The sequence below is a fragment of the Cetorhinus maximus genome, chromosome 2 (assembly GCF_964194155.1).
Source record: "Cetorhinus maximus chromosome 2, sCetMax3.hap1.1, whole genome shotgun sequence".
NCBI lineage: Eukaryota > Metazoa > Chordata > Chondrichthyes > Lamniformes > Cetorhinidae > Cetorhinus > Cetorhinus maximus.
In genome coordinates this window covers 104,420,452-104,439,001 of record NC_135880.1, presented here as the reverse complement: position 1 = coordinate 104,439,001, position 18,550 = coordinate 104,420,452, and the positions used below count along the sequence as shown (strand labels likewise).

Sequence of the window (18,550 nt, the reverse complement as noted above, 5' to 3'; positions counted from 1 at the left end):
CCCGTCGACCGAAATATCACATGAGCGCCCACCCGACGAGCGAAAAATTCTGCCCATGATTTTTAAAATTCATTTATAGGATCTGTGCATCGCTGGCTAGGCCAGCATTCATTGCCTGTCCCTAATTGCCCTTGAGTTTTATATAGTGAGGGCAGGGTGGTTGCAACTGGACATAACAATAACATCAATTTGCATGTATATAGCAACATTAGCATAAGAAAACATTGCAAGGCACTTAACAGGAGTGCTAAAAAGCAAAATTTGACATCAAACTACATAAGGCAATATTCCAGTAGATCACCAAAAGCTCTGTCACACAGATAGATTGTAAGAAGCGTCTGAAAAAAAAGGACACACAAGTAGAGAGAAGAAGGCACAGCCACCAATGGTGGTGCAATTAAATTCAGGGATGCTGAAGACACCAAAATTAGCTGAGTGCAAATATAGAATCATAGAATGGTTACAGCACAGAAATGCAGTCCCATGCAGCTGGACAACAGAAGAGAGGTGCTGGAGAATGGTGCAGTCAACCATGCCCAAGGCTGCAGACAGATTGTGAAGGATGAGGAGTTTTGCCATAGGCAAGTGGATGACATTTGTGACTTTGATAAGAGCCATTTTGATACTGTGGCAGAGACAGAAGCCTGATTGGAAGGTTTCAAACATGGAGTTTTGGGGAAAAATGTTTGTTGCAGTGCCTTGTGATGAGGCATGATTGCCTTCTGTTACTTTGTCTATCCAGGAAAGGTCAGTGAATTTCTACCAGCACCGAGTAGCCATGTGGGGGTTGCTGGAGGTGGCAATCACCACTAAGGCCATTTCTTTCCATGGGCCTTGAGCTTACACTTTGTGAATCTCCTTCCCTGGGGTCAAAAAGTTATTATCTTCTTTGTCTGATTACAGATATTAACACTTCAACAGAAAAAAAATCTTTTGGGGTGAAGTTGACCTCTGCTGTTTTTCAGGTTGTTGATTTGCTGTGAGCTTGTTTCATGTTAGTGGCATAGTCCAATTTGACCCAATTTATGCAGGATACTAAAACCAGACCTGAAACCATCTTCAAGGATTGAAGAGGCCAATGTATCAGTATGCTTCTAGTCAAGTCCAGGGAGCATTTCACAGTCAACAGTCCATTGTTACATCAGGTGACTGATGCACTGTTCATTAGAACTGTCAAGTTAATTTCCTTCTTTATGGACTGAACATCTGGCAAGGACACCAGCCAAGGTATGCAAATGGTATAAAGAATATGTGTTACACTTTCTTGGCTCCCAATTCCTTAGATCACAAAGAGCTATGAAATGATTTAAATGTACTGTTTCCTAAGCACAGCAGTTTTCAGCATCTCAACTTTTAATGTTTTCATTACAAAAATGTCTTGTTATATGCTTAAAAAAATTCATATGATGCAAGATAAGTGTACAGTGATCAAAGATTATAGGAGGGTTTCCCAGGATTGCATCTTCCTTCACTTTGTTGGCTGAGCACAGTAAATTATAGAAAATTGAGCAGATTGGACCACATGTTTATAAAGGAACCCATTCAATTTTCCTTTAATTTAAATTAAACTTATTGTATATCCCTTGTTTGGGAATACAAATTGCTGTAAAAAAAAAAGGTGATTTAATAGTGGAATGTCATTGTCTAGTCAGGTACAGTTTCTGGAATCACTTTCCATCTTCAGTGTTGTTTCACTTGAAACAGAAAATGCACTATCAATATAGCCTGGAAATTATGCTGTATTATCATACAAAAGGCTTAATGCATTGCATGGCCTAAAACTTTAGCTTCAGTTACAATGTAATTCAAATGGATTGGACATACCTTTCCACTTCTGGGATTTCTAGTTTGAAGTTACAGAGCTACACAATATGCTCACCCATTTATTGATGACTGTATTGTGACAATGGAAATAGCGGACATATGTCAATATTTTCAGGGCTATGGTGCAAGGGCAGGGAAGTGGGACTAACTGAATAAATTTAAATTTCACATTATATTGGGTTTACCTTATTCACGTGTATATCATTGTTATTTGTTGAGACTCTCTAGCAGTCCCTCAAAGTGAGGAGGCTGCTTACCACAAGAGTTTGCACATGGAGTCTTTTAACATGGGGATGCTGTTGTGCTGCAGCTACCACATGGTTCTGATTGACCAGGAAACTCTCCCACTCTTACCACCTGCCATAGGTGTATCAGAAGTATTTATAGGTTAACAAACAGCCTGCTTGGCCACACCAGGCACACACCTTTCATGGCCATCAAGTCCTGGAGTGGGACTCAAACCCAGAGCTTCTGGCTCAGAGGTAGGGACGCTACCCACTGCACCACACAATCTCCCACATTTGTTGAGACTAGCTTTGTCAGAGAGCTAAATGTATTGACATACCTCATGGATGACACACATTGATAGTTAAGGGGGAGTTAGGGATTTTTCCAAGGTTCTTTCAACAACACCTTTCAAATCCAAAACCTCTACCACCTAGAAGGACAAGGGCAGCAGGTGCATGGGAACACCACCACCTGCAAATTCCCCTCCAAGCTCCACAACATCCTGACTTGGAACTATATTGCCATTCCTTCACTGTCGCTGGGTCAAAATCCTGGAACTCCCTTCCTAACAGCACTGTGGATGTTCCTGCACATGGACTGCAGCGGTTCAAGAAGGCAGCTCACCACCACCTTCTCAAGGGCAACTAGGGATAGGCAATAAATACTGGCTTAGCCAGCGATGCCCAAGTCCAAAGAATGAATAAAACAAATTCCGTTATTGTGGAAGACACAATGTTGTGTTTTTTAGTTCATCTTTATTGAATGTTCATGTAAGTGTCCAGTGTGGTACTCACCACTCTGTGGGACATGGCTCAATTTGGTGGCTCAGCTGGCCCTTCCTTCTATGCATTGTAAAGGACATTATCCGAGATAACCTCAGCGGGGATAATTGAAATGTTGTAGGTAAACTCGAAGCCTTGTAAGGACTCTGGCATCTGAAAGCCTGAGATGAACCCACATGTGGACAGTACCGCCACCACCCTTTGAGGCCCTCATTTTCTTGCCTTGAATGACTGTCCCCACCAGTCTCCACAACATCCAGGATGCCAGGCCCTTTCCACTTCAGTTCAAGATCCTCTGTCCTTCCTTGAATTCCTCTTCCACTCCTCCGTGGCCTTGACTCCATTCCACAACTCCGCTCACCACTGACTCACCCTTGCCGTTCCTAAGCCCCCATGCAAGTTGCCATTCTCCTGCTCCCCTCCCTTGTGCTATAGAGTTAAATAAGGAAAACTGCTGGCCTTAGACACAACTGCACAAAGCAACTGGTGCACACTACATTTAAACAATTGTGAACCAGGTGCCATGGGATTCTTGTGCACCATTGGCTTTATTCTGAGGGTTAAACTTAAAAACTGTTTCATGCTAATAAGCATTCATGGCATGCAAATGTAATACAAGTATGAACCCACCAAAGGCCAGTGTAATGCTCGACGTGCCACAAACAAGCTGCTGACTTTATCTCTGCATCTCAACCTGCCATTGGGGAATTGAAATTTCAGTTCCCGCCTAATTCAGTCACCCCGCACATCATGTTTCCCACTCTTGCAGGCTCCATAAAATCCCCCCCTTAGGGTAATTATTGAGCCAATTGATACTAATTATCCCTGAGCCCTCCAGAACTTAATGGTGGTTCAGAGGTTACATGCGACTGGCACAGCCACCAGAAGGCCACCATGCAAATCCTGGTTTGCCCCCTGGCTTTCTGAGGGGGTTGCTCTTTCAGAGGCATTTAGTGCCCAATCGAGGGATTGGCATTGGGCACAGGATGGTCACTGAAAGCCACCCTTTTGCCCTTGCCTCTGACCTCTCTGCCCCCCCAGCCCCCAGCGACCCTTTCCTTGTGATTCCCATCCCAACCTCACTCATCTGTGGCCTGGGTCTCTCCCTGGGTTCACTACTAGCAGTAATCATCCCAGTGGCGCTGCCTGTAATGAAGAGCTGCTGGCCTCTGATTAGCCAGTAGTTCTCGGTGGGCGGGATTACCATCCCTGGGGTCCTGAATCCCAGGAAAGGCCTGATTCTGGCTAGGTAAGTGCCTGGCAGGTGCTTAATCTGATCACACCTCCACCTCAGAAACGATGTGGGTTTTCAACTTGTGGGCTGAACCTGTGTCAATTCCATTAAATTCCACCCAAAGTTCAACTGAACCATTTGTCCTCATTTGTTTGAGAGTCTCTCTTTATCATATCCTTAAAATGGTTCAATGCAGGAGGGCATGTCAGGATCAGAATCAGGCTTACCTAAAAATAAGGTGCCAACCTGGTGAAGCTGTAACACAGGACTACATGCATGTCAACAGTGGAAGCAACATGTGATAGACAGAGCTAAGCAATCCCACAAGCAATAGATCAGATAAAAGCTCTGCTATCCTGCCACATCCAGCTGTGAATGGTGGTGAACAATTAAAGAACTAACTGGAGAAGGAGCCTCCATTATTATCCCCATCCTAGATAATGGGGGAGCCCAGTACAACAGTTCAAAAGACAAGACTGAAGCATTTGCAACCATCTTCAACCAAAAGTATCAGGTGGATCCCCAGCATCACAGATGCCAGTGTTCAGCTAATTTGATTCCCTCCATGTGATAACAAGAAACAGCTGAAGGCACTGGAGATAGCAAATAATATGGACCCTGACAACAGCCCAGCAGTAGTACTGAAGACTTGTGCTCCAGAGCTAGCTGCACCCCTAGCTAAACTGTTCCAGTACAGCTACAATACTGGCATCCATCTGAAAATGTGGAAAATTGCCTAGGTATGTCCTGTCCACAAAAAGCAGGAAAAATTCAATCTGGCCAATTACCGCCCTATCAGTCTACTCTTGATCATCAGCAAAGTGACGGAAGGAGTCATCAAAAGTGCTATCAAGCAGCACTTACGAAGCAATAACCTGCTCACCAATGCTCAGTTTGGGTTCCACGAGTTGGCTTCTGACCTAATTATAGCCTTGGTCCACACATGGAGCTTAACTCAACAAGTGAGGTGAGAGTGACATCAAGGCAGCATTTGACTGAGTGTGGCATCAGGGAGCCCTAGCAAAATTAAAGTCAATGGGAATCAGAAGAAAACTCTCTACTGGTTGGAGGCATACCTAACGCAGAGGAAGATGGTTGTGATTGTTTGAGACCAAGCATCTCAGCGCCAGGACATTGCTGCAGGAGTTCCTCCGGATAGTGTCCTATGCCCAACCATCTTCAGCTGCTTTATCAATGACATTACCACTATCACAAGGTCAGAAGTGGGGATATTCACAAATGTTTCCAGTGTTCAGTATGATTTGCGACTTCTCAGATACTAAAGCAGTTCGTATCCATGTGCACCAAGACCTAAAAACATCCAGGCTCGGGAATGGCAATTAGCATTCGCACCACACAAGTGCCAGGTGTCACAACGACAGGAAAACTGTGACAGAGTGAGAGCTACCTACAACTTCACCAGCTAACCACAGACATATTGAACTGTTTCAAGAAGACTTGATTTAAAAAAAACACAAGACACTGATCAAAGATGAGACTGACTTGATATCTGGTATTATATTGTCGGCCACTTGTCTGGAAAGTCTATATAAAAGCACTACAGACCTGTCACATGGAATTTTACACCTGGCTGGGGTGGTGGGGGAGGGGGGGGTGCTGTCGATATCCACTTCAAACAGAGGCTCTTGAAAGGAAGGTATTAAAGATGCAAAATGCTGGACTTCAATCAGATACTCATCAGATATTCAAATCCTCCTGTGAAGGATGAAATAAACCCATCTCCTGTTGATTTATGGCTCAAAAACGTTTCAAAATGTTTCTGAGATGAAAGATAAAAAAAACTGGGGTTACTACAACAATTGGATGCAAGACAAGCCAACTGAAGTTCCTTCTGGGAATATACAGAAATAAGTTTAAAACTGGCTTTGACAAACAGAAAAAAGAGGACAAGCAGGAAGAAAAGAAACATGACAGTCATCGAGAAGCTCTGCTGGAAAACAGCAGGAAAGATCTCTCCCTCTTTCTCTCTGGAATCAAAAGGTGTGTCTTCAACAAAGTGCAGACCTGAACCAAGCCACAGGGGCTTCAGCGAAATGCAGACCTGAACAAAGTCAACTCTGGACTCTTACCAAAAACCACCTAACTTCAAACAGTCGCAATGTTCCACAATCTACGCCTCACGGACCAGCAAGGGACTTACTCATATATTCTTTTAACTTCTATTTTTTGGGCTCTAACTTTCTTACTTATGGGCCAGGATTTTTCATTGGTCGGGCAGGCTCGGTGGGAGCAGGCAGGAGTGGTTGCGGAGCTGCCCGCCACCCGCAATCAGCTCCGCACCGCGATTTCATGTGGGCGGGCCAATTAAGGCCTGCACAGCGTGGAACGCAAGCTGTAGCGCTGAGCACTACCTGTGCAGGCGCGGGGAGGAGGGAGAGTCGGGTTCATGGAGCTGCCTCAGGGAGATTGAAGCGGCTATTAAAAAAATTAATAAATACAGTAAAAATTTAATGAAACATGCCCCCTTATGTGACTGTGTCACATGAGATGGGACATGTTTTCCTTTTTCAAAGAAAATTTTTAATTAAGTTGTAATAGCTTTAGGAAGCCTCATCTCCCTTGTGGATGAGGTTTCTTAAAAAATGTACAGGCTGCTTGGCCAACCGTTAGGTTGGACAGGCAGTGTAAATTTGAAATTAATTAGTTCGTTAATGGCCTTAATAGGCCTTTCAATTATCGGCGGGTGAGCAGCCAACTCCGGCGCATGCCGACTGAACGAATATTGCAAGACAGCGCAATGACGTCGGGATGCACGCCCGACATCATTGCGCATCATTTTACATTCGGCGTGTTGGGCCCACCCCCCCCGCGCATCATTTTACATTCGGCGTGTTGGGCCCACCCCCCCGGACCCACCACCCACTTTATTGTGACCAACTGACGGGGCTGAGTCACCCGGTCGTAACACAGGCAATGACCATCTTCAAAAAGAAAAATCTGATTTTCTTCCATTGACTTGCAATGGCATTACTATTGCTGAATCCCTCACCATCAGCATCCTGGGGGTGTTACCATTGACCAGAAACTTAACTGGACAACCATTTAAGTTCTTTGGCAGGTCAGGTCAGAGGCTAGGAATTCAGTGGAGAGTAACTCACCTCCTAACACCCCAAAGCCTGTCCACCATCTACAAGGCACAAATCAGGAGTGTGATGGAATATTCGCCACTTGCCTGGATGAGTGCAGTTCCAACAGCACTCAAGAAACTCAACATCGAGGAAAAAGCAGCCCACTTGATTTGCACCCCCTCCAACACCTTAAACATTCACTCCCTCCATCACCAATGCACAGTGGCAGCAGTGTGTACCATACACAAGATGCACTGCAGCAACTCACCAAGTCTCCTTCAACTGCAACTTCCAAACCTTCGACCTCTACACTTAAATGGACAAGGGCAGTAGATGCATGGGAACACCATCACCTGCAACTTTCCCTACAAACCACACACCATCCTGACTTGGAACTATATTGCGATTGCCTCACTGTTGCTGTGTTAAAATACTGGAACTCCCTTCCTAACAGCACTGTGGATATACCCACACCAAATGGACTGCAGTGGTTCAAGAAGGCGGTTCACCACTGAAGAATCCTGCTTTGGACACTATGAAGTGTCCAAAGGCTTCGTAATCTGGAGTCTGTTAACAGCAAGTCTTTGTTAACAACTCATAACTATGTACATATTTACAGTCAAGGGTACAGGTGTGGAACTGAACTCATTCTAGGAGTTAACCCAATTGTGTCCATCTCCAGACTGATCCTCGCTCTGGATCAGGTATCTTTTTATCTCACTTTGTGGGCAGTACTGTACTCAGTCCCACATTAACCCTTTATGTACCAGACCCTTCAACTACAACCATCACCTTCTCAAGGGCAATTGAGATTGGCCACAAATGCCAGCCTTGCCAGTGACCCTCATATCCCATGAAAGGATAACAAAAAAGTACCCATCTAAAACTTCACAAAATTAGATTGCCATCTCGCACAGCTAAAACAGAATGCCTCCCCAGCAGCTTTCTCAGTTCTTCATAGGTCAGCTCTGTAATGTCTGGAATGCCCCTCTCATCCCTAGATTCCATGGATGCTGTGTACAAGTTTCCTCTGTAATAAGATTGAGTGAATATGTAAGGCCCAGCATTTGAGGATGTTTTCCAGACAATAACAGACAAATGATATCATAGATCTCCTGGTATCACTCAGTTATAGAAGCAGGGATTCAAAGTACACTGCATGTAAATACTTTCTGTTGGGGAGGTGGTGACACATGCAGCAAGATTCAGAGTTAGTGAACTTCTTATCACAGTGGCTTATGAAGGGAAACCTGTGCAACTATTAATTTTAGATGGTAAAGAGTGTGTTGGTTTCCAGCATGCTTAAGGAAGTTGAGAGGCAGTGGACCTTGCCAATCCTCATCCTTTCATTGAAATTTTTCATTGAACTAGCAATGGGAAAAGGAACACTCTAGCCAACATGGCACATGTGACACTTTTCTGAAGTTTCTTCCCATGGACACTGCAGTGTTTCTCTCCTGGCATTGTCTAAAGGGTTGTTTCACTGGAATGTTGCACTCTTCTATTACTTCTCCTTCCAGTGCCCTTCCTTTGATTGCTTCTGCCAGTTCCTCCACATGAAGACATGTTTTGTGCCACAAAATCTGGTGACCAAGATTTGTTAAATGTTCATTACTTACCTAATTCCCCTAGTCCGCCATAAAATCCTCATCCTCTCTAAGCTTTTCAAAAACACGTACCTGCAATTTACACAACTCCAATGCATTAGCCAGGAGGATGCAGAGTTGCTTCAGTGTGATTTGGACAAGCTGAGTGAGTGGGCAAATGCATGGCAGATGCAGTATAACGTGGATAAATGTGAGGTTATCCATTTTGGTGGCAAAAACAGGAAGGCAGATTATTATCTGAATGGCTATAAATTGAGAGAGGGGAATGTGCAACGAGACCTGGGTGTCTTTGTACACCAGTCGCTGAAGGTAAGCATGCAGGTGCAGCAGGCGGTAAAGAAGGCAAATGGTATGTTGGCCTTCATAGCCAAAGGATTCGAGTACAGCAACAGGGATGTCTTGCTGCAATTGTGCAGGGCCTTGGTGAGACCACACCTGGAATATTGTGTGCAGTTTTGGTCTCCTTATCTGAGGAAAGATGTACTTGCTATAGAGGGAGTGCAGCGAAGGTTTACCCGACTGATTCCTGGGATGGCGGGACTGACATATGAGGAGAGATTGAGTCAATTAGGATTATATTCGCTGGAGTTCAGAAGAATGAGGGGGGATCTCATAGAAACCTATAAAATGCTAACAGGACTAGACAGAGTAGATGCAGGAAGGATGTTCCCGATGGTGGGGGAGTCCAGAACCAGGGGTCACAGCCTGAGGATATGGGGTAGACCATTTACGACTGAGATGAGGAGAAATTTCTTCACCCAGAGAGTGGTGAGCCTGTGGAATTCATTACTACAGAAAGTAGTTGAGACCAAAACATTGTATGTTTTCAAGGAGTTAGATATAGTTCTTGGGGCGAAAGGGATCAAAGGGCATGGGGAGAAAGCGGGAGCAGGCTATTGAGTTGGATGATCAGCCATGATCATAATGAATGGCGGAGCAGGCTCGAAGGGCCGAATGGCCTACTCCTGTTCCTAGTTTCTATGTTTCTATGTGCTCCATGAGAATTACCCTCAACCAATGCCAATGGGCATTTAAATGAACAGATCCTATGATTTACAGTGCTGCGTTCAGTTTTCAAGTGCAAGTGCCATCTTTGGGGTGTAACACTAGTGTAAGTAGCCAATGAATTTTCTGGGGTGTTATTTCTATTTATATACACAAAAGTGTCTGTCACTCTTAATAGTGTCACATATGCAAAGTCTTTGTCACCCTTGTGTTTGATTAGTTGTAAAATAAATCACAACTAAACATAAAGTGGACAAGCAGCATCAGAAAAAGAGAAAGTAAACAATTTGCCTATCACTTGGCCTCAGAATATGCTTCACACCAATTAGCCACAAATTGTGCCTTTCCCATGCTGACAGGCCAGATAAACAATTTTACCTAAACAGCGTATGCATGGTATTTTATGATCTTTCTGCTCTTATATAACAGTGTGCCCCTCTAACTTATGAGCAATGCCATTAATATAGCTAAGAGAAAAATCTTTTGTCAACAAATCAAATTATGCATGTTTTGAATTGTGACGTTAAGCTAATTGAGGTTCCTATTTTAAAACCAAAATTTCTCAATCCACAGGAACTGAATGTTACAAGCTGCAGTGGGCCAAAGCTGACAGGGGACACAATTCTGCTCTGTGCAAGTGCAGTTTGTCACAAGTTAACTTCAGTGGATGTCAGTTGGACAGCAGCTACCAACAAAGGCATCATGGCACTGGCTCAAGCTTCCTCATGGTATGCGCCACATATATTGCTACTGGTGAATTATGTTAATCAAAAGATGTCACAGACAAAAGGATCAAAGAGGTGTTGAAGGTGGTGATATTATCTAAGAAAAGTGCTAATTAAGAATGGTTGGCAGGATACTCAAGGTACAGCTCTAGTGGGGGTGGGGTGGAGAGACTAACAAGGTATTAGTTGTAGATTTAAAAATAATGGAAATAGTGGGAAAAGAAGAATCTATATAAATTTTAAAAATTTAAATTTAAAAAATCCAGTTCCCTGGCCCCAACCGCTTCCTCTTCACCATGGATGTCCAATCCCTCTACACCTCCATCCCCCACCAGGATGGTCTGAGGGCCCTTAGCTTCTTCCTTGAACAGAGGCCCGAACAATCCCCATCCACCACTACTCTCCTCCGTCTGGCTGAACTTGTTCTCACACTGAACAATTTCTCCTTTAACTCCTCTCACTTCCTCCAAATAAAAGGTGTGGCTATGGGTACCCGCATGAGCCCCAGCTATGTCTGTCTCTTTATGGGGTATGTGGAACATTCCTTGTTCCAGTCCTACTCCGGCCCCCTCCCACAACTCTTTCTCCCGTACATCGATGATTACTTCGGTGCTGCTTCATGCTCTCGTTGGGACCTGGAAAAATGTATTAATTTTGCTTCCAATCTCCACCCCTCCATCATTTTCACATGGTCCATCTCTGACACTTCTCTTCCCTTACTTGACCTCTCTGTCTCAATTTCTGGTGATAGACTGTCCACCAATATCCATTACAAGCCTACCGACTCCCACAGCTACCTCGACTACAGCTCCTCACACCCCGCTTCCTGTAAGGACTCTATCCCATTCTCTCAGTTCCTTCGCCTCCGTTGCATCTGTTCTGATGATGCTACCTTCAAAAACAGTTCCTCTGACATGTCCTCCTTCTTCCTTAACCGAGGATTTCCACCCACGGTCGTTGACAGGGCCCTCAACCGTGTCCTGCCCATATTCTGCGCATCCGCCCTCACGCCTTCTCCTCCCTCCCAGAAACATGATAGGGTCCCCATTGTCCTCACTTATCACCCCACCAGCCTCCGCATTCAAAGGATCATCCTCCGCCATTTCCGCCAACTCCAGCATGATGCCACCACCAAACACATCTTCCCTTCACCCCCCCTGGCGGCATTCCGTAGGGATCGTTCCCTCTGGGACACCCTGGTCCACTCCTCCATCATCCCCTACTCCTCAACCCCCACCTATGGCACCTCCCCATGCCCACGCAGAAGATGCAACACCTGCCCCTTCACTTCCTCTCTCCTCACCGTCCAAGGGCCCAAACACTCCTTTCAAGTGAAGCAGCATTTCACTTGCATTTCCCCTAACTTAGTCTACTGCATTTGTTGCTCCCAATGCGGTCTCCTCTACATTGGAGAGACTAAACGCAAACTGGGCGACCGTTTTGCAGAACACCTGCGGTCTGTCCGCAAGAAAGACCCAAACCTCCCTGTCACTTGCCATTTTAACACTCCACCCTGCTCTCTTGCCCACATGTCTGTCCTTGGCTTGCTGCATTGTTCCAGTGAAGCCCAACGCAAACTGGAGGAACAGCACCTCATCTTCCGACTAGGCACTTTACAGCCTTCCGGGCTGAATATTGAATTCAACAACTTTAGATCTTAAACTCCCCCTCCCCCCATCCCCATCCCGTTTCTTCCCCCTCCCACCCCCCTTTTTTAAAAAAAAAATTTATATAGATTCTTCTTTTCCCACCTATTTCCATTATTTTTAAATCTACAACTAATACCTTGTTAGTCTCTCCACCCCACCCCCACTAGAGCTGTACCTTGAGTATCCTGCCATCCATTCTTAATTAGCACTTTTCTTAGATAATATCACCACCTTCAACACCTCCTTGATCCTTTTGTCTGTGACATCTTTTGATTATCTGCTCCTATCACTGCTTGCATGTCCCCACAACCACCCCACCCTCAACTTCTCTCTCCCCCCGCCCCCCCACCTTAAACCAGCTTATATTTCGCCTCTCTCCTAACTATACTTCAGTTCTGTTAAAGGGTCATGAGGACTCGAAACGTCAGCTCTTTTCTTCTCCACCGATGCTGCCAGACCTGCTGAGTTTTTCCAGGTAATTCTGTTTTTGTTTTGGATTTCCAGCATCCGCAGTAGCTTTTAGCTTTTTGTTTTTACATATTTTAAGATTACTTCAGGATAACCCCAAGTTCAAATAATTGCAAAGATGAAACTTATTCTTTTGGTATTTCTGGCTTTCACTTTGTAGATAAATGTTTTGATGGTTTTCCTGAAATTTAAAGCAACGATACTGGAACATGTGCTCTACCTTCATCCCCCAACACACAAGGGAGAAAAACAGGCAGCTGTACTTCAGCTAAAAGGGCCATAGGGAAGGGCAACGAATGCTGGCCATGCCAGTGATGCTTCCATCCTATGAAAGAATTAAAAAAGGCAGTAATTATTATTTGTCCTATGGTTCACAGTTTCCAAATAACTGGAAATGTTCTGCTTTGCGTGTATGTCTGCAAAAAATCATTCAGAATACAAATTATGTGTTTGTTGTAGTCTTTCCAGACTCCTTGTCAATGGATGCCAGCTCACAGATGAAAGCATCAATATTTTGATTAAAAAGCACAAAATAAGGTAATGCTTTTTCTTTATTATTAACATTGACCCATGGTGATGTCTTTTGGAGAAAAAGATAAGTTTCTAGAATAGATATAGAGAAAAAAATAGGAACAATAGTTTGGCCACGAGGTCTTCCTTGGAATTACTTTCAATGCAAGAACAAAGTGAGCTGAGACATGAGGACAGATTTTTGTCTTATTGCACTTGGATATTTTGCATTACCTGGGCTTAGCACATATAGCAAGATCAAGCAGGAAGAATTAAACACCCATAATAACCTTCATGATTATTCTTTTGTTAGTTTAAATGAATGGAATGTTGGGTGGCTTCTATCTGTGGCATCAATTCCTCTCCAATTAGTTCCCCTCTATACACTGCACCCAAGTAGATCAATCACCCAAACAGCATATGGAAAATCTGCTCCTGGAGTGCAAGGTGTTTATAGGAAAGGAAACAAGGCTGGATACAACCTGGCATCCTTGTCAATGCATGCACGTTATATTTTGATACGACCCACTAAATTATAAGTGTATTAGAGAATGTTGGAAGATCAGAAAATGTTTATGTTCCTAAGCAGTATTAGATCTCTCTTGTCTCTTAAGGGCTCCATTGTGAAAGAGGCATATTAAACTGTACCACTTCAGTTGTGTTAGTAGAGTTACACTGCTCATAATTAGTACTGCTCTGATTGCACTGAAATTCATGGTGGACAATAACTCCCTGCAGTATTCTGCATGGCAATGCCTTGACCAATCAGAGTCAACTGTCCAACCAATCAGCATCCTTTTCTCATGCAGTATAAATTGTTGCTCCCTTTGAAATTTGGCATTCTTGTGTTTGCCCTGATGAGTGCAAGATAAAAATCTTTGAAATACACAATTCTATTTCCCAATCACGCTTGTGAAATTTAAAACAAAAATTTTTTGAAATGTTACTAAAGTAAGAACTTTTCAAGCATCTCATTTATTTATTTTTTTCTTGACACCTTTTCCCATTTTTAACCTTTATGTAGGTAACTTAGAAAATGTCCTCTTCCAAATAGGAAGGTGGAACAGACTTGACTGTGAATTTTACCAGAAATGGCAGGCTTTAAAGTGCAGTTTTAACCAACATGTAATATTTATTTTCAGAGTTCAAAAGAAGAGTCATATTGGACTCGAAACATGGTGCAAATCTGGGACGATTCTGCCCATAAAGTGTGGTAGTGGGCGGGTATGTTTTACCCACCGGCTGCAATGGCGGCTTCTCACGCCACATCATCCCAAACTCACTGCATTTATTGTGCATTCCTGGGAAACACGCCGTTTCGATGGCAGGCGGGCTCCGATTTGCCTGCCACACCGTCACCTTGCCACTTCATCACGCGGGGCACCACATTTAATGTACAGCTGCGAGCATTCCTCTCAGTGCTTCCAGTCCAGGACACAGCCCCAAAAGGCAAGAAGACTGCAGTCCCCAGGTTTAGTGACGCATCCTTCGAGCACCTTTTTGACGCTGTGGAGTCCCGCTGTGATGTCCTCTACCCCCACTTTGGCCACAGGAGGGGCAGCAACATTACCACTCCGGCTTGGTAGGTGATGGCAGTGGTGATCAGTGCCAATGCTGCACAGAAGAGGTTGGCCATCCAATGCAAATAGAGGATGAATGATCTTATTCATGCCACCAGGGTAAGGCAACCATCTCATCACTCTAAACTCACACACTCAAGCCCATCACACATCCACTGGCATCTCACTCACTGCCAGTTCAAGGGACATCACCACTCACTCTTTCACACACACCCTAACAACTCCATCTGGCCTCTTCTGCTCTGGAAACTCCCTCCTCAGCCCTCACCATCTTGAGGCTACTTGCACAGATCAACTTGACCACTTCTCCCCCTTCACCAAGCAAGGTCTAGCCCTGCAGCTGTAGAAAGCCACCCCCGCCTTATTTCTGGTCTAGGTAGAGAACTGCCCGTAAGCCCCCCTGAAAGTGATGTGGTGCTGTCTGCGCAGCCTGGCGCTGATGACTGCGAGTGCTGCCCGAAGCAAGGTAGGCAAACAAACCTCCAAGTCCCGAGCGAAGTGCAGCTCGCCAGGTGCACGTTGCTTATGTGCAGTTGTGAAACACGTCGGTGTACAATTGCGCCGACTTGGTCAGATGATCCAGCAGGCGGGGGGGGTGATGATTCTGGTGGGCTGGCCTTATAATAATATGCAGATGTCTTACAATGAGGTTCCCGATGTCTGATGGCGGGGAACGCTGAGCTTGGCATGCTGAGCGGACGACCGCACGATGTTGTGAAACAGATTTTTGGCCTTCTCGCCATATTGTCCGCTAACGCCACCGGACACGGCCGACGCCAGCGGACATGGAAAATTCTGTCCATTAATTCTGTTTCTCTCTGCGCAGATGCTGCTAGACCTGCTGAATTTTTCCAGTACTTTCTGTTTTTATTTCAGATTTTCAGATCTCCAGCATTTACAGTGTTTTGCTTTTATGATATTTTATTTAATTGGCTGCCTGAGATTAGCAAACTCCCATCTCTGATGGTTAAAATGGGATGTCTAAATGCTTTAGATTGAGATACCACATAATGACACTTCATTGTTTGGCATTTTCTGAATCGGTAAATGAATATGTTATATTTGGCATTGAAGCCCAGGCTCTGGACAAAGATGTCAAAATAGCCAATGCAGTTTTTCATTACTAAGGACTCATATTTGGAGCCCTGTAATTCATTTTGTAGAAAGCCTGAACTGAATAATGTTTTTGTTTGAAGTATAAAGTTTAATTTATCTAGGTCAGCAAGGAACCAAGGTCTCTTCAATGCCAGCTGTTGTTTTAAGCAATTATTACCACTTTGTATCCTGAATGTAATGTTCTCACTTCATTAATTAGTACTATTGTCCTAAAATACAGTATTCGGACAGAATAGAGTCACATGACAAAGTATACTTTCAGAAATGACATTTGAATCTGCAGCATCTTGATATTGACATGATTTTTGATTTTGGCTACCGTGATATTGACTGGAATCTTCCAGACTCACCTGCAGAAGGAAGCTTGGTGGGCAGAGGAACTTAATTTAGCGGGAGGCCAAAAAGCAGTTTCCCATTGGCAGAATGAACTTTTGCAATTAAGCTCTTGCGACCTAAAAGGCGGGTTGAGCTGGCTCCTTGGTAACAAGGGATACCTCCAGAAGACGTGGCTGATGACATCAGTTTATCGTTGGCAGAGTGCCACCGAGTAGAGCTACAATGTCACACTTGCCTCCACAAGATCCACCATCGGCAGACAATAGGCCTCCTAAAGATGAGGTTTAGATGTTTGGACCATTCAGGCAGGGCACTCCAATATTCCTCACAGAGAGTGTCCCAGATCATCGTTGTCTGCTGCGCCCTGCACAACCTCACACTACAAAGCAGGTATGTGTTGTCTGAGGGAGACATAGAAACATAGAAAATAGGAGCAGGAGTAGGCCATTTGGCCCTTCAAGCCTGCTCTACCATTCATCATGACCATGGCTGATTATTCAACTCAATAGCCTTCTCCCACTTTCTCCCTATATCCTTTGATCCTTTTCGCCCCAAGAGCTATATCTAACTCCTTCTTGAAAACATACAATGTTTTGGCCTCAACTACTTTCTGTGGTAGCGAATTCCACAGGCTCACCACTCTCTGGGTGAAGAAATTTCTCCTCATCTCAGTCCTAAATGGCCTACCCCATACCCTCAGACTGTGACCCCTGGTTCTGGACTCCCCCACCATCGGGAACATCCTTCCTTCCTGTCTAGTCCTGTTAGAACTTTATAGGTTTCTATCAGATCCTCCCTCATTCTTCTGAACTCCAGCAAATATAATCCTAACCGACTCAATCTCTCCTCATATGTCAGTCCCGCCATCCCAGGAATCAGTCTGGTAAACCTTCGCTGCACTCCCTCTATAGCAAGCCATCCTTCCTCAGATAAGGAGACCAAAACTGCACACAATAGTCCAGGTGTGGTCTCACAAAGGCCCTGTATAATTGCAGCAAGACATCCCTGCTCCTGTTCTCGCATCCTCTCACTACGAAGGCCAACATACTATTTGCCTCCTTTACCGCCTGCTGCACCTGCATGCTTACCTTCAGCGACTGGTGTATGAGGACACCCAGGTCTTGTTGCACATTCCCCTCTCTCAATTTATAGCCATTCAGATAATAATCTGCCTTCCTGTTGTTGCTACCAAAGTGGATAACCTCACATTTATCCACATTATACTGCATTTGCCCATTCACTCAGCTTGTCCAAATCACACTGAAGGATCTCTGCATCCTCCTCACAGCTCACCCTCCCACTCAGTTTTGTGTAATCTGCAAATTTGGAGATATTACATTTAGTTCCCTCATCTAAATCATTAATATATGTTGTGAATAGCTGGGGTCCCAGCACCAATCCCTGAGGTCCCCCACTAGTCACTGCCTGCCATTCGGAAAAAGACCTGTTTATTCCTACTCTTTGTTCCCTGTCTGCCAACCAGTTTTCCATCCACCTCAATACACTACCCCCAATCCCATGCGCTTTAATTTTACACGCTAATCTCTCGTGTGGCACATTGTCAGAAGCCTTCTGAAAGTCCAAATAAACCACATCCACTGGCTCCCCCTCATCAACTCTACTAGTTACATCCTCAAAAAATTCCAGTAGATTTGTCAAGCATGATTTCCCTTTCGTAAATCCATGCTGACTCTGTCAGATTCTGCCACTGTTTTCTAAGTGCTCAGCTATTAAATCTTTTATAATTGACTCTAGAATTTTCCCCACTACCGACAGGCTGACTGGTCTATAATTCCCTGTTTTCTCTCTACCTCCCTTTTTAAATAGTGGGGTTACATTAGCTACCCTCCAATCTGTAGGAACTGTTCCAGAGTCTATAGAATCTCGGAAGATGACCACCAATGCATCCACTATTTCTAGGGTCACTTCCTTAAGTACTCTGGGATGTAGATTATCAGGCCCTGAGGATTTATTGGCCTTCAATCCCATCAATTTCTCGAACACTATTTCCCTACTAATATTGATTTCTTTAAGTTCCTCCCTCTCACTAAACCCTGTGTTCCCCAACATTTCTGGTATGATATTTGTGTCCTCCTTTGTGAAGACAGAACCAAAGTATGTATTTAGTTGGTCATCCATTTCTTTGTTCCCCATTATAAATTCCCCTATTTCTGACTGTAAGGGACCTACCTTTGTCTTCACAAATCTTTTTCTCTTCACATATCCATAGAAACTTTCACAGTCAGTTTTTATGTTCCCCGTAAGCTTACTCTCGTACTATATTTTCCCCTTCTTAATCAATCCCTTGGTCCTTCTTTGCTGAATTCTAAAGTGCTCCCAATCCTCAGATCTGTTGGTTTTTTTTTAGCCAATTTGTATGCCTCTTCTTTGAATCTA

The 18,550-nt window shown here is 44.3% G+C and overlaps 1 protein-coding gene across 1 annotated transcript in view; it reads left to right on the top strand.

The window, feature by feature from the left end:
- The first annotated feature begins 456 nt into the window (after positions 1–456).
- Positions 457–18,550, top strand: part of LOC144691328 (uncharacterized) — a 101,244-nt gene continuing 83,150 nt past the window's right edge. Inside the window, exons 1-4 of the mRNA XM_078559334.1 lie at positions 457–581; positions 7,777–7,861; positions 10,343–10,497; positions 13,071–13,148. Of these exons, the coding sequence (XP_078415460.1) occupies positions 457–581; positions 7,777–7,861; positions 10,343–10,497; positions 13,071–13,148 (443 nt within the window). The remainder of the gene's footprint in view (positions 582–7,776; positions 7,862–10,342; positions 10,498–13,070; positions 13,149–18,550) is intronic.